The sequence below is a fragment of the Aspergillus fischeri genome, genomic scaffold, assembly GCF_000149645.3.
Source record: "Aspergillus fischeri NRRL 181 1099437636264 genomic scaffold, whole genome shotgun sequence".
Taxonomy (NCBI): domain Eukaryota; kingdom Fungi; phylum Ascomycota; class Eurotiomycetes; order Eurotiales; family Aspergillaceae; genus Aspergillus; species Aspergillus fischeri.
In genome coordinates, this window is record NW_001509762.1 from 4,272,903 (window position 1) to 4,296,275 (window position 23,373).

General features: G+C 51.2%; 9 protein-coding genes across 9 annotated transcripts, besides 4 other annotated features; 3 read left to right on the top strand and 6 right to left on the bottom strand.

Moving 5' to 3' along the window:
* Positions 1–572: 572 nt before the first annotated feature.
* Positions 573–3,269, bottom strand: NFIA_086580 (putative NTP binding protein; the record flags this gene model as incomplete). Its single annotated transcript, XM_001260599.1, has 1 exon — positions 573–3,269. The coding sequence occupies one exon, from the start codon at positions 3,267–3,269 to the stop codon at positions 573–575; it is 2,697 nt and encodes an 898-aa protein (XP_001260600.1).
* Positions 2,825–2,864: a microsatellite.
* A 1,068-nt stretch (positions 3,270–4,337) lies between the features above and the next one.
* NFIA_086590 (Nur1/Mug154 family protein) lies at positions 4,338–5,754 on the bottom strand (the record flags this gene model as incomplete). The annotated part of the gene is made up of 2 exons (XM_001260600.1): positions 4,338–5,423; positions 5,497–5,754. The coding sequence occupies 2 exons, from the start codon at positions 5,752–5,754 to the stop codon at positions 4,338–4,340; spliced, it is 1,344 nt and encodes a 447-aa protein (XP_001260601.1).
* Positions 5,755–6,112: 358 nt separating this feature from the next.
* Positions 6,113–6,732, top strand: NFIA_086600 (H(+)-transporting V1 sector ATPase subunit F; the record flags this gene model as incomplete). Its single annotated transcript, XM_001260601.1, has 5 exons — positions 6,113–6,139; positions 6,206–6,240; positions 6,303–6,336; positions 6,402–6,539; positions 6,592–6,732. 5 exons carry the CDS (start codon positions 6,113–6,115, stop codon positions 6,730–6,732), a joined length of 375 nt encoding a protein of 124 aa, XP_001260602.1.
* A 584-nt stretch (positions 6,733–7,316) lies between these two features.
* On the bottom strand, positions 7,317–7,971 carry NFIA_086610 (ML domain-containing protein; the record flags this gene model as incomplete). Its single annotated transcript, XM_001260602.1, has 3 exons — positions 7,317–7,412; positions 7,472–7,688; positions 7,757–7,971. 3 exons carry the CDS (start codon positions 7,969–7,971, stop codon positions 7,317–7,319), a joined length of 528 nt encoding a protein of 175 aa, XP_001260603.1.
* A 525-nt stretch (positions 7,972–8,496) lies between these two features.
* Positions 8,497–8,520: a microsatellite.
* Positions 8,521–8,638: 118 nt separating this feature from the next.
* NFIA_086620 (putative peroxisomal 3-ketoacyl-coA thiolase (Kat1)) lies at positions 8,639–10,166 on the bottom strand (the record flags this gene model as incomplete). Its single annotated transcript, XM_001260603.1, has 6 exons — positions 8,639–8,677; positions 8,731–8,842; positions 8,897–8,961; positions 9,013–9,861; positions 9,917–10,012; positions 10,065–10,166. 6 exons carry the CDS (start codon positions 10,164–10,166, stop codon positions 8,639–8,641), a joined length of 1,263 nt encoding a protein of 420 aa, XP_001260604.1.
* Positions 10,167–11,609: 1,443 nt separating this feature from the next.
* Positions 11,610–13,853, top strand: NFIA_086630 (putative bifunctional fatty acid transporter/acyl-CoA synthetase (FAT1); the record flags this gene model as incomplete). Its single annotated transcript, XM_001260604.1, has 5 exons — positions 11,610–11,991; positions 12,063–12,218; positions 12,277–13,423; positions 13,474–13,617; positions 13,682–13,853. 5 exons carry the CDS (start codon positions 11,610–11,612, stop codon positions 13,851–13,853), a joined length of 2,001 nt encoding a protein of 666 aa, XP_001260605.1.
* Positions 13,854–14,304: 451 nt separating this feature from the next.
* Positions 14,305–16,176, top strand: NFIA_086640 (MFS transporter; the record flags this gene model as incomplete). The annotated part of the gene is made up of 6 exons (XM_001260605.1): positions 14,305–14,477; positions 14,522–14,556; positions 14,611–15,363; positions 15,425–15,549; positions 15,602–15,763; positions 15,832–16,176. The coding sequence occupies 6 exons, from the start codon at positions 14,305–14,307 to the stop codon at positions 16,174–16,176; spliced, it is 1,593 nt and encodes a 530-aa protein (XP_001260606.1).
* Positions 16,177–16,469: 293 nt separating this feature from the next.
* On the bottom strand, positions 16,470–17,673 carry NFIA_086650 (90S preribosome/SSU processome component KRR1; the record flags this gene model as incomplete). Its single annotated transcript, XM_001260606.1, has 3 exons — positions 16,470–17,213; positions 17,276–17,548; positions 17,614–17,673. 3 exons carry the CDS (start codon positions 17,671–17,673, stop codon positions 16,470–16,472), a joined length of 1,077 nt encoding a protein of 358 aa, XP_001260607.1.
* Positions 16,508–16,537: a microsatellite.
* Positions 16,578–16,612: a microsatellite.
* Positions 17,674–19,592: 1,919 nt separating the features above from the next.
* NFIA_086660 (class I SAM-dependent methyltransferase) lies at positions 19,593–20,395 on the bottom strand (the record flags this gene model as incomplete). Its single annotated transcript, XM_001260607.1, has 3 exons — positions 19,593–19,774; positions 19,826–20,064; positions 20,151–20,395. 3 exons carry the CDS (start codon positions 20,393–20,395, stop codon positions 19,593–19,595), a joined length of 666 nt encoding a protein of 221 aa, XP_001260608.1.
* Between the last annotated feature and the right edge of the window lie 2,978 nt (positions 20,396–23,373).

The window sequence follows — 23,373 nt, forward strand, 5'->3', positions numbered from 1 at the left end:
AGCGGATAGGCAGTCGGTCAAATCTTTCAAGAGCAAAAGTGACCCTCTTCAACACGGGATACGGAGTCTTTTTCATCACCTTCCATCTTCTTGGTGCATTTTTCCTTCTCTTTTCTTCTCTCCTCACTATATGTCTTTCCCGTTCGCTGTTTAGGGGTCTCCCTTCTAGAAGAATACAAAGAGCATCGACGACTCTATTCGGTGATGCGTTCCCTTGTCTTTGCGCTAAGATTGGGTAGCAGACATAGTCAAAGTTGGATGGAGACAGATACACAGACACCTGTAGCCTCCAACATTCGAACAGATATATACCTGGACTACAAGACTACTGTAGTCTGTGCTTTCGAGTCACATCGCTTCTTGTTTGCTCTATCACAAAGTTTCACAAGTAGGAGTCATATTTATCCGCCTGTGTAAGAATAGTCCTGTCATCAAAGAGTGGGTGCCCACACTTTCGCGTAGTAATGATAGATAGCTGAAAATACCAGTCAAGGACCCCTCGCGCCATCCATGCAGCAGTATTATGTGATACAATCATGCCGGGAAAACATCCGGCCCGCCCACTTGCAGAATCATGTAAAGAGAGCCCTTCCTATTGCTACAAAGAACCATCCAAAAGGCTTCGCAAACCATACAACCCAACTTCCAACAAGGACTATGTACCCGGCTGCCCGTTCAACAACCATCATCACAAAGCACAGAACAACGAGGTAAGCAATCGCCTGACAGATATCCGTCACAGACCGAGCGAGATCGCCTTCTGCCGGTCGCGGCCAGACCCCAGTGGCATTGTAAACGGAAAAGACCGTCAGCCATGTCCGGAGAACCTGAAGGCAATGCTCGAGCATCTGCAGAACGCTGTTAATGGCAATCTTGAGCAGGGCGGTCTTGGAATGCCGATTTGACACGAGTCTCTGCCAGAGAGCCTCCATTTGAGCGGCTGATAGGACGAAGATTTCCAAGATCAGGGCGAGGGTCAGCGCATTTGTCGCACTCTTGGTGGGACCCGCCACCTCCATCTCCATCTCCATGTTCGGCGGATCAGCGTGTAACGGAGTGATTCGAGGCGGTGGCGTCTTTTCTTTGTGTTCTACCACTTGTAATCCGTCCAGTTCCGCTACTTCTATCACCTTGGTCGTTTCTGGCACTGTCTTACCACAATCTGGCTGACCTCTGTCGATCGAACCGACTGGGGAGATATTGACAACCAGCGACGACCTGTTGGCTTGGCCGGAGTCCGTAACTCGTCTCACTTGCGAGTTCTCGCTGCTCGATCCAGTGCTCGAAGCACGCGATTGTGTTGGGTTATTTCCGGTGCGCTCTGCCTGACTTTCTGCAGACGGTGGTGTCGTGCCTGGCATACGGATGAACCCACGCATATCTCGAGACTGTTCGACCTTGCGCATTCCGGCTTCTGCTCGATGCTTGACCACGGGGATACTCCGCACAGGAGCGCTTCGCAAGGGCACGGGCGACGATACGTTTGATTTTTCCTGCGAGTTTTGCGCCACTCGTCTCAGTCCCAGTGGCGAAGGCTTTCCTTGCGGTCTTGCCCGAGCGTCGGTGATGATGTCGCCTGCGGTGCGCGACGTGGGTATTCCAACGGGAGGTCCCTTCTGCGCCGCGCCCTTGATATCGGACATGCTCACCATAGTGCGTATGATAGTGGGTGTGATAATGAACACATCGTCGTCCCTGGGAGTCGGTTTTCTGTCCTCGAGGCGCTTGCCCAAAGGTGGCGGGGACTCGCGGTCCGCTTTGCTCGGGTCCTGGGCCGTCTTTTCTGGTTGCTGGCAGGTGGTCTCGCGGCACACGGTCCTCGGTGATGGCTTCGAGCATTGGACAAATTTCATATTCGGAGTACCTGGTTTCCATTCTTCTCGAGCGACGGTCTTCTCTCCGAGGTCCGGATTCCTCTGGCGGACCACTTGAATCTTCCTTTCTTTGGGGCTTCTGGGCATAGGACTCGACACATCGACTACCCGGGGACGATCCACGGGCGAAAACAGTAGGATCTCGTCGGGGTTCTTGTCGTTGGGCCCATTGATCTCCTTGCACCCTAAAAAAGAGCCATCTGGATTGACATTTGGTACATCCTTTTCGGATTTCGAGGCAGATTCTTCCCATATTGTACTGATGCGATTTTTGCCGATCTCATCGGGACAGTAGTACCTCGGATGTTTTGGCTGGGATGGCGGACTTTCCTCAACCCCGGCCGAATGGGGAGGTGGGGGAGGAGGATCTTGACCGTCAAACGAGGTCGGCTTCGCTGGCTGCACAGCAGACAAATCCTTGTCTTCGGGCGTCCCGGTACGCGGACTAGGCAGAGAGTCTGGATCAAGCATGGCACCCCCGTCGTTGTGCACCCGCTCGATGCTTTGCTGGAATTCCGCAATCTGCTGTGCACTCATTGTCGGTGGGTTTGGCTCTTTGGCGGATGGCATGTTGACAACGAATTTGTCCTCCCATTCCGTCAACGAGCTGCTGGGGCCCGACACGGGCGACAGAGAAGAGTGAGAATTAATCGACGAGTCGGTAGCATTATCCGTCTTGTCCGTGGAAAAGTGCAGAATGCTCTCGTCCGTATCAGAATTCTTTCGTTGAACTCCACTGAGCTGTCGCTTCCCTTGACTGATGGACTGGTTGTCAAATTTGCTGGGAGAGCTGTAGCCTGGACGAAGCCGAGGATGGATGATAGGGCTCGCAATCCGCGACTTTGGGCTACCTCGTAGGTCGCCACCGGCCGACCTCAGTTTCTGTTTGACCAGTTCGCTCTTTGGAGAGCTGGCCAGCGATATGATCTTTTTGTAGGCTCCGTAGTAAGTCTCTTTGTGCTTGTCCTTCTCCTTCTCTTTATCCTTCTCTTGGCTCTTCGCCGATGGGGATTCCTTCTCAAACTTATCCCTGACCTTTCGCCAATATTGCTCTCGATCTTTGTCCATCACCTCCTCCGGACTGCTGTATAATAAAGTTGTAGGCGACTTCCTTGGTCGGACGTTCCTGAGAGAACCATAGTCCCGATGTTGAGGCGTAGCAGGTTTATCTTTTTGTTGTTCCTTGGCTTTGCTTGCGAGATCCCTGGGCAGAGGAAGCTTCGTCGGTCTGGTCCTGCGCACGATGGTTGGAGTTCCAGTTCCAGAATCACTGTTTCTCGACTTCATTGGGCTTCCACCGCGGTCTGATGTATTTCTCTCCTGCTGCGTATTTTCTACTTCTTCCACGTCCAACTCCTCCCGCTTACCGTGGCGCCTTCGGGGCGAAAGGTTCATGAAGTGCCCCTGGTGTAAGTGCAGAAGCTCATCCATACTGTATCGAAAGTGACGGTGATTGACAGGCTGGACTTCAAGGCCAGGTTGACCTTCCACAGTTACCCATTCCTTGAGCAACAGACACTTATCTTGTTGTTGATGACTTTGGTCCGGTCGGCTTCAGGGCTCTTTGACGATTATTTCGTTGAACGCTGAGGCTGAGGATGAAGGATCGCCGTAGCATGGCGAAGTGCTTGCCAGAAAAGACCGACTGGACGCGTGCACTGGCCCGCCAAGTGCAGTGGCAGGTTCCCAGCCAAAGAATAATTCCCAGCCTGACAAAAGAATATGCCCAGATTTGTAATTATATGCGGGGAATGCTATGTGATCCGACTTGCCATGCCGTGGAATGTAGCAGAAAACACACACGCGGACTGAAGGAACCGCTGCGGAATGCGCGCCTGCTGGTTTTGTCCACCCTCTGGAATGGAAACTGCAGCCGCGTAGGAGAATGTCGGCAGTCTGTCTGATGGAGTGGGACAAGATGATCGTAGTGTAGACTAAGTGTTGGCAGATTGTGTAGATCGGAAATGTTGATCGTCAAAGGATCAAGGGTATCTCACAAAATCAAAGTCACAGTATCCCATCGACCAATCTCAACACCCAAGGAACTGCTTCACCTCGAAATCAAGACACTGGAGTGAAACTATAGCCCAGACTTTACTCCATAGTACCGACAAGTCAACAATGGGCCAGACCGCGCTGCGCCAGGGACGGAACATGGTTATACTACAGTGGCTGGTCACCCCCCCCAGCCAACATTCCCAGTCAATAGAGAAACAGGACGACTCTGAATGGCACTCTGGAGAGGAAACGTCATGAAAAAGACATTATGAGAATAGAAAATCATGTGAAAACGAAGTGGACCTCCAAACGCCAAGGCCAAATGCTGGAAAATGTCATGGTTACACGGTGTGTACGCTTAATGAACAAATGACAGGATGGTAGAATGACCCGTGCACGGCAACGATACATCGGCGATTCTTCTTGTTTCGTCAATTTGCGAGATGTCCAATCCCATGACTGAATTCAGAACCGGCCCGTTTCACGACGAAGGTCATTCTGAGTCCGTCTTGGTGTTGAGGTCAACGGAGTTGCACTACCGGGCACATTGCTCTTTTTCAAGGGACTCGATAGCCTCTTCTTAGGAGTACCTCGGTCTTTGAATAGGAAGTCTGGAGGATTCGGAACCCGGCGGTCGATATTGGCCGGCGTAGATCGCCTCAAGGGGGAATTTGCGTGCGAGAAGACTCCCAAACTGCCGCCGTCGCCCGTAGCACTCGGTGTGGGTCGGAAGTGAGGTTGCCGTATGGAAGCGACGGGGCCTCGTACAACCGGGGAGGCATCTCGTAGATGACTGGGTGTTTGCAGCGACGTATAGTTGTGAGAAGTATTTGGCGTAGCGAATGTCTGACGTCTGGCGGACGCCCCCTCGGGGTCGACCAAACTGACATAGTTCGGATTGGGACTGGTTTTGAATCCTCGGTGGATCACACGGGTAGGAGTAAACGTGTCCACCTTGTTATACTTGGCATCGGAACCAGGTTGAGAGGTATTGGGGTCGGAGAACTGAGTGCCAACATCTCTCATCACGGGCTGGGTCCTCGGATGGACAAATTTGGTGTCGTACTCATTAAGAACCTCCTTGTGAACCACCATGGAATCCTTGGCTTGCTGAGTGAACGAGGAAGAGAGGAATGACATCTGCACAGACAGCAGGGTCGTAATGAAGACAGTCGTGACGATAGTAACGCTTGGCCGGGGATCGGACAGTTGCGTCGGCAGAAATACCCAGTATACTAGGACGTGGCCGGGGCTGAAGAGGCAGAACAGTCGAAGGCAAATCGGCAGAGGATCCCAAACTGCAAGTTCCCAGACATCGCGTTGCGCGTCGGGATGCGCCCGGGACTCAGCAGATCCGGCAATCACGTTTGCAAAGTACCGCAACGGCGAAGCTGTCATAGGGGTTGAATCGACACGGACACGGCGAGCCGACGGTGTAGCCGGTGGTTGATCTATCGAAGCCTCAAACAGACGATAGAGTCGCTTCCGATAGAAGGTGTAGAAAGTATTGAACGCGCTGAAGCACGCAAGTAGGTGAACAATGAAGTAAGCCTGCCAGCAACCACCGATTAGCGACTCATCCTCTGTGAACCCCAGCAAGCTCCTTGAATTGTCGGCGACATACAAACCAGCTCATCCACGGCACTCCGTCATCATCTCCGAAGACATCGTCAATGGCTCTGCTGCCACTCGGTCGGCTGTTCGCTCTCGCAATGAGGAAGGTTAAATTGAGAACAACACCCAAAGGCAGCGCCCAATCCTTCTCAATCTGATCCCAAGCATTGGCATCGATCTCCTCTGACAGCCATAGCAAAAAGTCCAGTGGATTCAAGTACGATCTGATGCGCTCCGCGAGCGGTTGGCGGCGTACAAGCCGGGGCATGGTGATATCGGGGCACAGATATTGTAGATCGCTACCAGGGACGTTGCATTACCCTTCATATGTGCTCCGGCTAGATAACTTGATTATCAAGACGAACCTTTGGAGGAGCGACAAAGGACAAAACATACGCCAAGTTTTCCGTTCCGCTGCTAAACAACAAACACATCACGGCCCCGCTTAGATAAGCCGTAGCGGTCTGCTATGACGAACGTTCACTGAAGTGGTTCTCGACAATCGGGACACGACTCCTTCATCCACAAGTTCATTATTGACTTGATCGATCTGCCACGGTAGCTGCTCTGCAGGGTAGATCCTACTTCTTTCTAAAGGCTCAGTCCAGCCGATCCTTTGTCCAGAGATGGCAGCCTCGGCGGTGTCCTACAAGGTACATTCACAGTTGCATATCCTCACCTTGACATGGTCATATCACTGACTGTCCTCTGAATCCTAGGAACGGCAATTCCTCGCCGTCATCGGCGATGAAGAGTAACTAGCACCTCCGGTAGCAAGACAAAAAAGACAGAAACACCACCGCTAATCGCATCCAGCTCCGTTACCGGTCTCCTCCTCGCAGGTATTGGTGTACGTATACCACCACGGCGAGATACTATCCCCTCGAAAAGCACAACTAACAACGTTGCACTTAGCACGTCACAGATGGCCCCGACGCCCAGCGGAACTTCCTCGTCGTCGACTCCAAGACCGAAACGTCTGCTATCGAGAAGGCGTTCCAGAACTTCACCCAGGAGAGGAAAGACATTGCCGTGCTGCTGATCAACCAACACGTACGTTTTATTGCATTCTACCTCATCAGGGATCAGTGGCTCATGGAATCAGATTGCCGAACGCATCAGACACAGCGTCGACTCCTTCGCCGACCCGTTCCCCGCCGTCCTCGAGATCCCGAGTAAAGACCATCCCTACGACCCCGAAAAGGACAGTGTGCTCAAGCGGGTGCGGCGGCTATTTGGTGAATAGACGGTAACTGCTAGGTTTCTTTTGTTTTCAGCACCTTCGTTTGTTAGGATGCGTTCTAGGGTGGCCGTGCGAGTCGTGGGAAGATACCCGTTTATCTAGGATCTATGCACATAGAATTCGATATATTGTCAGTGCCGAAAGGATGCTTGGTTGTCCGAGAGAGCGGCATTGGAATTGTCCCTCGCGGAGATACTACCGCGCACCGCATAGTAGTGATGGTTGCTATGTTTGTCCTCCGCTTTACTTTCTGAGAGTCGTGAATTACTCGAATGAAGACTCTGTATTAGACGGTAGTTCGGGCATATACATAGTTGTGCAGGCATGACGAGAAGCAAGTGATGACGATCTGCCCCGACGCCGGATGATATAGCACATCATCTTATCAAGCAAAGCGGTTATAACCAGGAGCATGCAACTTTGACTGTAGAGGACTATGGCAGTTTACGGCGAACATAAGAATGAAACAGAGAACAGAGGCTCGTAAGGGCAATTCATCAAGCGATCGTAAGTATGAAGGAGCGGATTCGAAAGGCACAACAGTGATCATCCAGTGGAAGGGTAGCGCTGGTAGCCAACACGTCTCCTCATGGCCGGATCTTGAACTCGATATTGTGCGCATTAAGGCAGGTAATCTTCTTGCCGTCCTTGGTATAAACGTCGGCATGGACGTTGTACTTCCCCTGTTCATCGTCGTCAGTAACTGGTTGACCATTAAATACCAGGATAGAGGCAAACGTACAGGAGGAATATGCGAAGGCAGATCAACCTGCTTAGTCAAAGTCATCTCGCCTTTCTCCAGGGGACACTCGAGGTCCACATTCTTGATTTGTTCGCAGAGATCGGCGGTCTGCTTGATCAGGGTGATGAGACCGTATTTAACCTCAAGAGCGACATAAGCGCCTTCCTCCACCCGTTCCGACAGGTTGCCACTGGCATTGATAAGGAGAGTTTGGCCACTGTGGTCAAGAATCAGTCAATCGTTCTTCACCCGACATTATACGATATAGGGACTGCCAGTACGTACGGGAGAGGAGGGTTAGGAAACAAGTCCACCGATTCGATCTGCAGGATATTGCCCGAAGGGTCGGAACAGTATTCTAACGGGTTATCCCCCTTGACAGGAAAGGTCTCAAGTTGAATTGGAGCCTGCGCAGAATCGAAGAAGGAGATCGACCGTGCTGAGGCGGAGAGAGGAGCAAGGCAAACGAACAAGGTAGCGGCGGTTGATATGAGCTTCATGGTCGCAGGATCAGCCAACCAGCGGTCGTAGTAGACTGGGACCAGAGAATGACAGAACGAAGATCAGATACCGCTCTTGATAGTATAAGAGAAAGGAGAGAGGTGGTATATGTAGGACAAAGTTGCAAGGAGTGTCTGATGGCAGACGAACAGGCGAGTAGTCGTAGATGAGGAGAAGCGGTGATGAGCCACAGCCACTGGTGCAAAGTACCTGGATAGTTGTATGGGATGACGATGGTGGAGGTGCACGTGACTATGCAGGCACGGGGTGCACTAATTGTGTCACGAGCTCCGCGTCGAAGATAAGCCGATTGTCAAGATCGTCACTGTGTGCCTTTTCAGAATACCCTCGATGCTGAAATTGCAGTCCTACTTGCATTTTATGCTACCATCTTGGACTCGTAGTTCAATCGCTGAAATGGCAGTAGGCGGAGTCAATCATGGGGATGACCCACCCGACGCTTCAATACTCCGCTGATATGGAGCAACCGATTTCTTACCGTACCACTAAGCAGTCGATGGGCGAGAGTTTGACGTAGAGTTTGACGTACAGAAGCTATGAACATGCTCTTATTTCCATGCAGGACTAGGTATATATATACAAGATGGACATTCCCAGACCGACGGCTCTACTTCAATTCGCAAGCTAAATCTTTAAACATTCATCTTAATGCTCCGAAACAAAAATTCCGGCCATGCCCATGCCCTAGTTAATATTAGTGAAAATTCAGAGATGAGACCAAAGCAGGGTTAACTCACAGTTCCGACACACATCGAGGTGACAGCGATTCTCTTGTTCTGACGGCGCAGCTCAGACAGAGCAGTAACGACCTGGCGAGCGCCGGTGCAGCCCAACGGATGACCCAGTGCGCTGCAATAGGTTAGTAAACGATGAAGAACGCTCAAGGATAACAAAATGACTCACATCGCTCCACCTCTGGGATTGACCTTGCTCTCATCAAGACCCAGCTTGCTAACACAGTAGACGCCCTAGACAGTCATTAGTTAGTACAGCTCAGATGTACAAAGGATCAATCATACCATGGACGCAAATGCTTCGTTAATCTCGAAAATATCGACATCATCCTTGCTCAGGTTGAACTTGGACAAGATCTTGGGGATAGCAATGGAAGGGCCAATACCCATGATTCTAGGCTCCAAACCCGCAACTGTAGCTCCGCAAAACTTGCCAATGATGGGCTGTCCGAGTTCCTGGGCACGAGACCGCTTCATAAGAATGACACCGGCGGCGCCATCCGTGATCTGACTGGCATTCCCACCGGTTGTGGCACTGGGCTTCCATTGAGGGAATGCAGAGCGAATCTTGCCGAGGGACTCAACAGTGGTGCCATAACGAATGCCATCGTCACGATCAACGACGACGTCCTTTACCTCACCTGTCTTGGGATCTTTGACTTGAGCCTTGACGGGTACAATCTCGTCGGCAGTCCAACCGGACTTTTGCGCGCGCTCAGCCTTCTGATAACTCTTGGCGGCAAACTGATCGTGTTGCTCTCGGGAAATGTTGAATTGGGCAGCGACGTTCTCTGAGGTCTGGCCCATGGGTTGGATGTTCTGGGAGGCAATAGGATGCGACATGATCTGAGCCGACATCTCTGGGGCCCCTCCATCGGCGTTGGTGCTCATGCTCTCGGCCCCGACAGCGATACCGATATCGATAGACCCGGCCATGATCTGGTTAGCGACGTTCTGAATCGCCAGCAATCCAGAAGAACAGAATCGGTTGGCAATGGAGGCGGCGGCCGTCACAGGGAAGCCAGCTGCAAGCACCGCGGAGCGGGCGACGTATGCGGAACCAGGCGCAAGCACGTTACCGACACAGACATCTTCAACAAGGTTGGGGTCGAGGTTGGATTTTTCGCGGATAGACTGCAGATTGTTAGGATAGAATATGGTTGGCGAGGATATTGATTTGGTAACATACTGTAAGCAATGAAATTAGGAGATTATCTATTGTGGTGTCTTTCAGACCACCTTTTCTGGCCTTTGTGAGAGGGGTCCGAACAGCAAGCGTGATTACCTGAGGGAGGTGAGTCTTCGTCTTAGTTTTCGCAAGTTCTGTTCAGACGTACGATATCATCGGGATTCTTGGCCAACAGCTTGCTCTTCGCCGACACATTCGAACCAGCGACCTGGTTAGCGATCGAGGACAACCGTTGCTGTGGCGTAGACATGATTCTGGCTTCAGTGCTTCTACGGGAACGTTGCAGGAATGTTCCTTGAGTCTTGAAGAAGTGTATGAGATAGAAGAAAGACCGAGAGAGATAGAAAGGCCAACTGCCCCGCGAGAATGGCCGCACTTTGTTATAGTCCGGAGATGGCGAATGAACCGCGGTATCTAGGACAATATTGATCTGCAAAGGGCAAAAAGGACACTGCAGCCGAAGGATCACGAGCGAAAGGCCGAGCCGAGATCCAGATTAATAATATTAGAGCCAATTGGGATAAGAATACGGAATATGGGGACGGAAAAGCATTGCACCCAGTTGCATAAATTGGGGTAGTCTCAGTTCAAGACAAACCCCATATAGATCGATCCACTGTGGTAGGTAGATAGAACAAGAATGAGAGCCAGCCGGTTCCCGACTGACACTGCCGCCACTGGGCTGTATTGCTTTGGTATTGTTACCGTACGCATCCAAGGGCTGCAGTGGCCTCGGCTGTCGGACCTTGTATCGCATCTTGTTTAGGCGGTATAGTACTAAGTACATACGTACCGGTGGATCTACGCGTGAATAGGTAATTCTTCACAGACATAGGGGGGTCCTGCATACAGCAAGTTGCAGGGCAGAGATAGTAGATAGGTTGACTCGTACTTCTAAGTGCCACTCAAGAATTGTTTGTGAAATTCATGCTTCTCACTGGGACCCGGAGATGTGCCGGTATTGAGTATTCAAAGCCCATTGAGTCGGGGAGGAACATGAACTGGGGACTGGAGAAGAAGCAGTCAGCCCCACAAGTTTCCGCTCCCGCGCAACACGTTTTCCCACGGGGAGTGCCGTTGTATAGGTAAAAAAGGTATGAGGTACCCCGTACTGTAGAAATATTGTGTGCCTTAAATTGTCCAGTCACTTTTCTATGATAGAAATACAGGTTTACATCCAATTTATGAGTGTGTGGATGGAGCGGTCGAAGAAGTACGGAGTAGTACTCCGTATTCTTTACGAAATATATGCTCCTCGATTTTGTGGGTGGTCAGGACTCTGGGCACGGAAACTTGGATGTCGAACTGGAAATACCTTAATAAGTCATGACTATTAGCACCTGTTCAAGCCTCTAACAAAGCCTGGACAGGTGGACAGACACTCAAGGTGGGTATGAGACAGATCCCCCGACAGTACTCCGTACGTATTAGAAAGCCATTACAGTAACTATCGGATCTCATCCGTTCCTCGATTGCCGTCTCCGCACAATCTAGATTGTCTCCTGAAAGCGCGTCATGGGCCTCATGGCCGGCAGAGCTCTCATAATTCAGCTCCCGTCTCGATTCGCCGAGTTGGGGCACTTGCCTGGGTGCCGGGTCTTGATAATTAAGGTCATATCGATGCATCCGTATGTCTGTTGTTTTCTGTAAATCGGACGCTACTCCGGAGTAGGTACCTCCGCAAAACATATATATGCGGGGAAAGTACCATAGCAACAAGATCAATTGCGCCCGACTGTCGACTAACTACGTCTACTACTATCCTTTCCTCGACCCGGCTGAATTCTCTATGGATTTCTTTTCCGAGATATCAGCCCCTTCGCTGGCGGTCGCCTCCGCCCTGACCGTCGCAGCAGGGGCGTATCTGAACGCAAAACTCGCCATTTCCACGGATTTGACCACGATATGCAATGATCGAGATTGGACAAAACGGCTGGGTCAGCGAATTGCTGAGCTTGGTGATACAGCTACCCTGTACAAGATGCTGGAGCGAGTCGTGGAGGTGCAAGGACGCGGCGACAGTGAGGCGCTCTGGTTTGAGAACAAGACATGGACATATAGTCAATTGAAAAATCGTGCGTCTGCTCTTACTGCTACAAACCTGTCCTTTCTCCTCTTCAAAATTTGACTTGATTATCTTTATCAGTTGTCGATCGCTTCGCCGCTTTGCTGCACTCTAGAGATATCAAAACAGGCGACTTTGTCGCCGTATTCAACACAAATTCGCCTGAGATGGTGGTAACTATATACGCTCTGGCGAAGCTGGGTGCTGTGGCTGCTTTGATCAATAACAACCTGCGAGGTATGAGCTTCGTGAGGATTCCCTGTCCCAACCGATTGAACTGACCCCATTGAGCTAGATGACACCTTCATGCACTGCCTCAATGTCTCCGGATCAAAATTCATCATTTCCACACCAGACCTGTCGCAATTTGTATGCGTAGACCTGCCTCATATTGCGCTGAACATTGGGTCATTTGATGGCATTTCCGTCGGCGCGACAGAGCTGGTTACCGCAGCTGACCTGCAGCAATACTCTCCCACCGGCTTGATCCCGGCCAAGCGATCTGTCCGTGATCTGTGTGTACTCATCTATACCTCCGGCACAACGGGCAACCCCAAAGCATGTGCCATTCGCAACATGATGAACATGGTGACGTCGAATCCTCTGAGCACGGATGTCAGAAACCCTTCCAGATACTACCCACTGCGCACCTATTCCTCTCTTCCTCTCTTCCATGGCACCGCATACTTTACGGGTATATGCTACTCGGTCGGCAATGCAGGCACCCTGTGTTTGCGCCGCAAGTTCTCCGCCTCCCAATTCTGGAAAGATGTTCATGACTCTAGAGCCACCCGTATCCTGTATATCGGTGAACTCTGTCGATACCTGCTAGCCACACCTCCATCTCCCTACGACCAGGACCACGTCTGCATTGTCGCGGCAGGCAACGGATTACGGGGTGAGATCTGGGAGCGGTTCCGGCAAAGGTTCAACGTCCCCGAGATCCGCGAATTCTATCGATCCACCGAAGGCGTGGCCAAGTTCGACAATCACGGCGTGGGTGCATGGGGTGCAGGCAAAATAGGGTTCTCAGGACCCATCCGACGATTCTTGGAAGAGGACGTCTTCATCGTGAAGTACGATCCGGATACCGAGATGCCGTACCGGGACCCGAAGACCGGGTTCTGCGTCAAGGCCAAGCTGGGCGAGGAGGGAGAGGCCATTGGCCGAGTCAGGGACCGGGCTCTGCTGACCGAATACCTGCACAACGAGGAAGCTACTGAGAAGAAGCTCCTGCGGGACGTTTTCGTCAAGGGTGATCTGTATCAACGCACCGGCGACCTTCTCGTCCAGGACGACTCGGGCTGGGTCAAATTTCAGGACCGCGTGGGAGACACGTTTCGCTGGAAGGGCGAGAATGTGAGCGCTGGGGAGATCAGGGATCACGTCTGTCGCATCCCAGGTGTCCATGATGCCGTGGTCTACGGCGTGAAACTGAGCGGGTATGTTCTCTCATTCGGCCTGGGGTCACTCATGCTAACTCTTGCTTCAGATACGACGGCCAAGCCGGCGCTGCCGGTATTACGCTCGAAGATCCCGCAGCAGAGGCCGAGTTCATGGCGAACCTGCACCGAGCGCTGAAAAAGAAGGGCGTACCGTCGTATGCCATGCCGAGGCTTGTTCGGCTGACCGAGAAGTGAGTTTGTTGTCTAAATACCCACAATTTCTTCTTCGACTAATGTTCCCTTCCTTCGATCTAGGGTAGCAACTGGCGTGACATTCAAGCAGGCAAAGGGCGAATTGGCCAAAATGGGTTGGGATCCCCGTACTCAGACCAAGGGCGACAAGCTGTACTGGCTGAACGGCCCCACATACCAGAAGCTAGACGAGCAGAGTTGGGCTTCAATAGAGAGCGGACGGGCCAAATTGTGATTGTTTGACCTATTGTATATATATACTAGACGATTACTAGTAGATAGCTATTCACATTCTTGGACAATGATACCTTGAAAAACAACACTGGAGATGGTCAATGCGACGAGTGTCATACGTCGAATAAGAGGTCCGAGAAAGCTTCAAGTAATTTGGCAGAATCTTGTCCCACTACAGGAAGCCTCTTCGACAAGATCCAGCCAATACTATGCATACAGAATACTGCGTGGCTGCGATCGACAGACTGCTAACGGGATTCTCCCACCAATACAGGGAAAGAATCACTTTTGATCTCGTTAGTGTTAGCCACTACGCGAGTCATAATCTTGGCTTTTCGCTTTTCCCTGTCTACTTGAATTCTGCAGAATGCGCGGGGTTACATATTTTAACATTCTGCAGCCTGCAGACTCTCCCCTGGATATCCCTGTTTTGAGAGCGTATAGACACGAGCATGTCCTCTTTAGCGTTGGACGACGTGGAAGCATCTGCAACCTGCGATGCAAAACTCACGCAGCAAGTGACATCTCACGCTGTTGATAATGGGGGTTCCGAAGAGCTCGTAGCGCCTGATGTATTTGACGAAAGATATCGCACGACGAAATGGGAGATCTGGGCCTATTATGCGTGCGTGCGAACCAACATACTAATTAACCGCTAACATTGCATAGCTACTACATTGGGAATAACGGGCTGTCGCTATTCAGTACGTTACTACCGTCTTGAGAATCGATCGGAAAAGAAACTGATGAAGGTGTAGATTTCGCTCCCACTGCCTTCCAGAACCTCCTCTACCAAGCCGCAGGCGACCAGGGAACCCTCCCCTTCGCAGGCCGCCAGCGCTCGATCAACAGTATCGTCCTCCTCAGCAATGGCATCTCCTTCGCCATCCAGGTCGTCGTCTTCCTGGTGATAGGCAGCTTCGCCGACTTCGGGACCTGGCGGCCTAACATCCTGATCGTCTTGTCAGTTATCGCCTACGCCATCGGCTTCGGCTGGTTGGGCGTCCACACGCAAGAGAAGTGGCACATCGCGGTGGGATTGTACATTGTAGGACTGATCGCGTATCAGACGACACTGACGTTCTGGACGGCTGCGTTTCCGGGTCTGGCGCGGAATACGGCCGAGATGAAGGATCGCGCAGATGCGTATGCGGCCGGTAGGATCTCGCGGGAGGAGTACGACGATGCGGACACGATGGCGCGCAGCAGGCTGGCCAATGTAGCGTTCTATGTGCAGTCTGTGGCGGAGATTGTGATCCTCGCTGTCATCGTGGGGATCATGTTTGGGCTGAGGGTGGATGAGAGCCAGGCGAATAATAACTGGGGTTTGAGTGTGCTGATTGCATTCGCCTCGGGGGTGTGGCTGCTCGTCTCGCTGCCGTGGTTTGTTCTCGAGAAACGACGGCCGGGGCAGGACCCCGGACGGAACATTATCCTTGCGGGATTGAGGCAGCTATACCATGCTGGAAGGGAGGTGTGGAAACTCAAGCAGAGTCTGCTGTATCTTATAGGTAAGGTCATGTGCTGTGTCAGGATTTCCCTCATGGTAAGCTGACCAGCACCCTCCTGCAGGATATTTCCTCCTCGGCGACTCACTCAATACAACAGTCACGGTGATTGCGACATTGCAGAATAGCATCGTCGCATACAACACACTGGAACTGACATATCTCCTGATCGTAGGCATAGCAGCACAGGTAGGTCTTCTGTTCCCAAGACCCGCTCTCGCTAACACCTTGATCTCTCCAGGCACTTGGCATTTACGCCTTTTGGTTTATCCAGCGGCGCTACCACCTCGGCACAAAGACCATGTTCAACGCTATCGCAGTGGGAATCATCCTGCTTGACGGATGGGGGATGATCGGCATCTGGACGCAGCGATTCGGTTTCCACCATGCTTGGGAGATTTGGGTAAGTGTTCAGCCCAACGCAGCCAGCTAGATAGAGTCTCCTCGCGCCTGCTAACAAGCACACAACAGCTCTACCAAGCCTTCTATGGCCTTTTCGTCTGCCCCTGGTACAGCTACTCCCAGATCATGATCTCGGAGGTCACGCCGCGCGGCCACGAGTTTCTGTTTTTCAGTTTGTTCAGCATCATCGGCAAGACGTCCTCGTTCATTGGGCCGCTGGTCTCCAGTGCGATCATCGATGCCTCGCCTTCGGGGAATGTGTCGACACCGTTTTATTTTCTGTTCGCTTTGAGCGTGGTGAGTTTTGTGATTTTGGTGCTTGGGGTTGACCTGGAGAAGAGTCGGAGAGAGCAGGAGGTTTTCCTGAGAGAGAAGGGTAGGATGCTTGCTTCAGAGAGTTCAGTCAACATGTGATGTAGATTATGGCGCCAGTAGTAACTTCAACGAAGACGAACTAGATTGCAAGTCTCACTGTGGAATTCCCATGTCAGTTGGTATACATACATAAATTGAACATCGACGTGACTTTTCCCTCCTTGGTAAGTGTAAACGCAGTATAAACACAAGTATAAACAAATTAAGAATAACTCCAACCCATGCTATGCCTAAGCGCCTTATATTTGAAGAGCAAACAGACGAAAAAAGACAGCGGAAGCTGAATGTGAACGTCGCAGGAAACACAGAAGGCAGTTGTGGTACGAATGCCTCTATGCTTCGCCGTCCGAAGAAGCGTCCTTCGACTTGCTCTTCTTTTTCTTCTTCTTTTCCTTCTTCTCGGAGCCGTCGTCGGGCTCTGCCTCGGCCTCGCGCTTCCGCTTCTTCTTCTCTTTCTTCTCCTTCTTTTTCTCCTCGGCCTCTAGCTCCTCGGGGGGAACAAACGACTTGGCGCGCTCCTTCATCTTCTCCTCGCGCTTCTGGCGCTGCCGCTCCATAACCTCCTCCTTCTGGGCGCGCTCCTTGGCCTCCTTGGACAGGAAGTACTCGCCGGACTCGATCTGCAGATCCACCTTGCTCTTTTCCGGCGCCGGCGGGAACGGTGTGTACACCTTCTTCGATTTGTCCGTGACCTTGTAGGGAACGCGGCGCTTCGACAACGTACGCTTCTTGAAGTTGGGCAGGAACCGGTCCCAGGATTCGTTGGCGAGCGTGGGGTCCTTGGCCAGCTCGCGCTTGATCATGAGCTCCTTAATGTGGTAGATCGGGTGGATGTTGGCCATGCAGTCGTTGACCACCCGGCGGACCTCCTTCAGCCCCTTGTACGGACCCATCGCCGCGACCGTATTACCCTGGACCAGGATGTAGGTGCTGGTGAGCAGCTCCAGCGCTTTCAGAGTGGAACCGGAGGGGCCGAGGAGCCGCTGTCGGCGCTTCACGAAGCGTTCCTTGTTGCGGACTTGGTTACGGATCTTGATGATGTCGCATGCGACACCGTCTTCGAGGATTTTCAGGGCCTGGACCATGGTCGTCAGTTGTGAGGCGGGGGGTTGGGGGCCACGTCACTGCGAAAACTCACCTGTTGAACGGGTACGCTTCTCGACAACAACTTGATCAGATCACGAGCCTTCAGAATGGCTGCAGGGTCGAAGGTTTTACGAGTAGTCTTCACAGTCATGCTACCCTCCACCAAGTCCAGCGTACAGGCGATTCCATGCTTCTCCAAAGCTCTCGTCACCACCGGCCAAGCTTCCTTCAGATATTGTTCGCGATACTTGGGAAATAGGGTCGCAAACGACGATTCTTCCGCAAAACTACCGGCGACATTGTCATCTGGCTTGAATTCTTCGATCTAGTTAAGTGATCGCACGTTAGAATCGAATAGAATGTCGCAAGATGAATCCTGAGAATACGTACCTTCCACTTATCGATGTCGTCCGTATCCCACGGCTTGTCCCTCTTGTATGTGGAAGGCATAATGAGGCCGAATTGCGTTGATTAACAGCAGATGCGTGCTGTCAAAAGATAATGATCGGTATTCAAGCTGGATCCAACTTTTTTTCTCCCCGCCCAGGAGCGCGGACACTTACCCCATTGGGATATTATTGTAGCCTTGGAATTCAGGCACCAGTAAGGCACCAAACGCCATAAGCGCCCAAACGCGCGATCACCAACGTGTACTCTCGACATGCTCGGTAGTCGAGCCATTTTGACTATGCGTTTCTTTTACTTGTCATAATTGCTGTCACTGTATCTCATTATTGTACATGAAGAGATGATTCTTGGATGCGCGTATGACAATTCAGCGTGCCTATGAAGTGTTGCGAAGATGGGTGCAATTTGATTCATTATATCCGTCACATTGTAATAAAACTAGCAGATTGATCCATCAAGCCACTTGGACACTGTTGTCTTGTTTCTCCTTCATCTGTAGAACATCGTCGTGATTTTCTCCTGACAAAAAAGAATCCTTGCCATTCCGGTAATATCCATCTCGCCCTCCTTCAGTACCATGCCGCCTCCATGACTCGGGCTCGTTGACTGGGCCTCTTATTTATTCCGGCTACGTTCAGTGACAACCAGAATATTCCGCATCGTTATTGACGGCCAATGATGTTACTTGGTTAGTAAAAGGGGCGGAGACTCGGAGCTGAAAAGACAATATGTCAGAACAGCCGCGGAGCGTTGAGTACCTGGACAGTTCACATTCAGTCTGTCAAGTTTCCGAGCTTGAAGGGTTCTCGAGCCCTAAGAGGGCATTAAAACTCTGAACCGCCAAACTGCCAATGCGGACACCACTGATGGAGATCTCCTCGGAGGGTTGATAGCAGACGTGGGGTTAGCATGATGTTATCCCAGACTTGATAGACAGATTCTTAAAAGTCCGAAGGCATTCAGCTATTCAATCGCATGTTGTAGAGAAAAGACAGAGAGAGGTGTTCGGTTATTATCTCGTCGTCTGGAATGCGAAACTCCATTCTCGCTCGCGGTCTGGTCCTGGGTAAGGTTAAATAGTCAGCGTCCCGTCAGTTTGGTTCTGGTTCCGGACCCGCGACGGTCCATCTTTCGAGCCCCTTCATTCAAGTCTTCCTCCTCTTTCTTCCTTACTCACTGCTCGCCTTTGAGTATCTATCGTTGCTTTCGCCACTGGTTGTTTATCGAAATCCATCTGCTTGGAGAGGCTGCTCAATCTTCAATATCTCCATGTCTTTCCAAAAATAGACCAAGCTCGCAATGGTAGATGCTCGGTTCTCGAGGATTGCACCCCAGCGCCTAATGAGCGGCACGTCGTACTCATAATGAAGGTCGCGCGGGCTGCTCTTCTGAAGATTCACAGGAAGTCCTCTCGAACGATGGGTTCAATGACGTATTGGGTAAAACGAACATTGATGACGAGCTATCGGGGCGTGTCAACACATGTCTTGGTATCTCCTGGAAGCTGATCATGCTACAGAACAGCAGAGTTAAAGCCACTGCTCGATTCTCAGCGTTAATTCTCAGTTCATAATGCTGCAAACTCAATGCTGTCGAACAAAACCAGATGCTAACCAGTGAGGTTGATATTCTGTCTCGCAGTCACAGAGTTCAGAAAGAAGTTGGGAGAGAGGCACTTGACTGACCGATTTCTGTCTCATTCATTTTCGGAGCTAGTATAAACCAAGATCTCTAATCGAATGACGGGCAAACATGATTCACTTTACGAATTCCAGGAATGAGTGAGCCTCGAAGTGAACCGAAACGTGAGCGGCCCGTCAGCTCTTGACATATAAGACAGAACGATCCATCGACCTTCTTTCCTCCTCAATTTTCAGAGCACCTATCCGGGCTTTCTTCCAATGCAAACGTACCTACCAGAACCATCAGAAGAGAGGCATAATCGGCCGATCCACTGTCACTTACAAGGGAAAGTACGCCTTCAGGCTCGCTGTTTCCGCCTCTCGTCGTGCTTGAGTAATGAGGTCCTGGAAATCTTGCTGAGGCATGCCGGAAATCTGAGTCAATGGATACAGTGCCAATGATGGAAGGAGATTATTGACATTCTCTCGATTGAGCATGCCGATTTGTTGCATTCTACGGTCTAGCACACCGGTTCAGCGGCCCGCGAACGAAACGGACAGTGAGAACTCACCATTGGACCACGCCGAAAGAGGAAGAGGAATCATTCTCGCGTCAATTTCTTCGAAACCTCCATCCCGAAGAAGAGTGTTCAACCGTGTTCCTACACGCAGATCCTTTGTTCCCTCGTATGACCTCATGAACTGTCTGCTCCATCGTCTCAGAGCATGTTCCTCGGTTATCGAACCGTTGTCCGATTGGACGTTGAAGTATATTTCGATCAACTGTACCCATCCGCCTGGCTTCAAGACTCTAAAGAATATGTCCAAGTCAGCCTTCGGCCATTTCTTGTGTAATTTGCCATAAGGCCGACAGCCCTGGCTTAACAGAGAGCGCACCTTCTGATGTCTGCGAGGTAGGACGGCCATCTGGCTCTGTTGATGCCAGTCGCAACGAGACTCGAGTGAACAAGGTCGAAATGGTTGGAGGGAAAGGTGAATCGACGGTTGAGGTCATCGACCTGATCATGAGATGTCAGTCTGGCTCTTTCCAGGAGCCCTGACCAGCCGAAGCCTGCAGCTATGCGTCCATCTCTGGATTGTTGGAAGACTCCGCTCACCTGTAACGATAGATTCTCGGGCATGTCATCCGGATTCTTATGCGGAGATATGTCAAGACCGATTACCTTGCTCAAGCCAAATTTGTCAGCCTCTGTGTGTGCAACGCGTTGAGTAAGACGATATTCACCCTGCAATCTGGATATTGCGTAGCCACATCGACTGCCCAAGAGCCAGCGCCATAACCGCAGTCGAGTACTCTGCGAAGTCGAGGGATCGGTGGAAAAATCAGTCGGCTGTCGAAGATCCTGACGAACACTCGATGCTGGAGGTCGAGGCGTTCTGCTTCTTCCTGATAATGAAGAACGGTCAGTGCTTGCACAATTTTGAAGACGGCAGGCGTACATCATCAACAGGCTCAAACGCTATCCGGTTATCGATGGAGAACTTGTGGAATTCTCGACCCTGAATCGTTACGGTGTGGAGGTATACTTCGTCCAATTCTTCTGTATCTGAACCAGGGCTCCTTGTTATGGAAGTGTCAGCACGCCCTCGCATTAATGTGGTCAAGGTGTATCGGAGGGAGTACGTCATGCCGTCTTTGTTTCTTCGACGTCGTTCGAGAGTCTGCTGTCCCAATATGTCTGGTTCAAAATGTTCGATGAGGGGCGGCGAAAGGCCTCCGATGCCGAGCGGGTATATAGGAGGAAAGCGAACGCGAAACAATGTCAGGGTAGGGACCTGTAACTGGTGGCGGTTGACGTGGTACAAGATACTATCGCGGAGCTCTTTCTGTTCGACTCAGACGAGAAAAAGAGCAGATCCCCTTCCCATGAAACGTCTTAGGAGCGTACTTTGCGGAACTCGAGGCTCTTACTAAATGCGCGGACGGTGGGAAAACCCGCTCTGCCCCAATCCTGCCCAGGGACAAAACAATGCTGTTGGCGAAAATTCAGTGGACGAAAACTCCTACAAAAGGACAAGCATCATCGCTGGATTGGTCTCTGAGCCATCCTACTACACTGCGACCTCAAGCTACGATAGTGTTCATTGTCGACAAGAGCGAGCCTGATTACTGTATTCGGACTAAGTCTGACCTCCAAGCAAATTGGCAGGAAAAGGAGGGGTCGGCGGTGTCTTCCAGAGGGGCCACTGGTGCCGACGAGATCAAATAGAGGAAGATCTCTAGGGTCTTCTCTGTGGCTTGGGCTGTTGGGTATTGAACCAAATCGATTATCGAGCTTCAAATGGTTACCTGACAGGTTGGCTCTGCGTCTAGGGACATTTGAAGGCTCCTGCAACCTATGTTCTAGATCTTGATGAAGAACGCCAGACTGATTCATTTCGTATGAGCGAGACCTTGGTGCTCCTACCACTTAGTTTTGTCTGTCTCAGTTGTTTTCGCTCGAGGATTCAACGCGACGGCTCGGACCAGCTAACGGATGCGCCTTCATGCAATGTATACAGTTACGCAATGGATCCCGATACCCACCAAAATGTCGATTACGCGACAGCCTGCATGCACTTAAATGGTATACAGAGGCTAAGCCGCCGAGAGGTTCCATCACTACAAAAGGACGAAGCGCTACAGTATTCAGCTTGGCTCCCAAAGAACTCAGCACACAGACAATGCAGGGACGCCGAACGTCTTCTGGACTAACGGGTTGTTGCATGAAAAGTCAACGCGCATGCAAGGTAATCCTCAATCATTAGAGAACCTTGTTTAATTTCAGCAATCATTGTCGTGGCGATCACATGATAAATTTCTCACTCATGCCTGCGTCTTGGTCCTGGTTGTGGGTTGAAAGATTTGCTCGTTTGACTTCAAGAATGCGAAGAGAGCTCAACGAAAGTAAACTAATGACTGTGTCGACGACCGAGCTTGGTGGGGATAAACTCTGAGTGGCTTAGGGCTCCTCATGTACGAAAATAGGAGGAAAGGAGATCAGCAATAATGCGCAGATGGTGCAAATGAAAATAACTACGCAGCACGCATTGCTTATAGGGCCTTATTCCCATAAGTGCTCATCCCTGAGAATATGAGCCACAAAGTATGGACTGCATGAACTATTCTTTTTACGACTCACTGTCTCTCATATTCATTCGTTTGTCCTGGCTCTCTCTGCAGCTACCACCTCGCCCCTTCACCGCTTCTTGCTGGTGTGTTAACAATCCTGACGACTACTTCAGCCAATGTGATTGGGTGACGAACAATACCGCGGATTAACAGGCATGCTTGGTCTGCAGCTCTTTTTAAGAGCGGGGCAATGACGTCCACTGGTCTTTGGGACAGTCAGAATCATAAGACGAGCAAATGGGCTTGCCTAAGTGAGAAGATGGTACCTGGAAAAGTCTTCTGAAACCGAATATGGCGCTGGACATCTCAGACTCCCTCCGGATCAAGTCATCCTAGCGCGTATGGATAGTATGAATTCGACGCAACCACTTACCGTGGGTTTTCCTTATGGGCGATCTACGGGCGCTATGCCCTCAGATTGAAAGGATCCAGGCTCTCGGGTCTCGCTCTCATTTTGAAACATAATGAGAGCTTCGAAGCCTGTCAGATCGATGATAGCAATTCCAGAACCATGGTTCACTGCTCGTGAAAAAAACGGCTACTGGGGCCATAACCCGCTGGCGTGTTTAGTGCAGCCGATGGTCCGACGTTACATACCTAGCTGCACTGGCCAGAGTACTCCGCACGGAGAACTGAATAAACTGAACCACCCGCCTCGTGCGCTGAAAGTCTTTTCTGTGTTGTCTGTGCACCTGTGTAGTCTTTAGAGCTCTTCCTCCTCTGCAGAGAACGAATTTTTCTTGCAGCCCTGGGAGACCTCTACCTTACGTTCTTCCAGCCTACACTGTGATATTGAGCGACCCGCAGTCGTGCAAGGATTTCCGGCTTGTAATTGCCAAAAACAGGAGGAAGTCGGGGCTCAGGTCTGATGAAAGTGTCCTTTACACTCGCCATTGTTCGCTGTGAAGGAACTATAAAAGCCCAGATGCACAGCCAAAATCCTGGTGGATGGAGAACACCGCTGCCAGCGTCGAATATGACCGATTT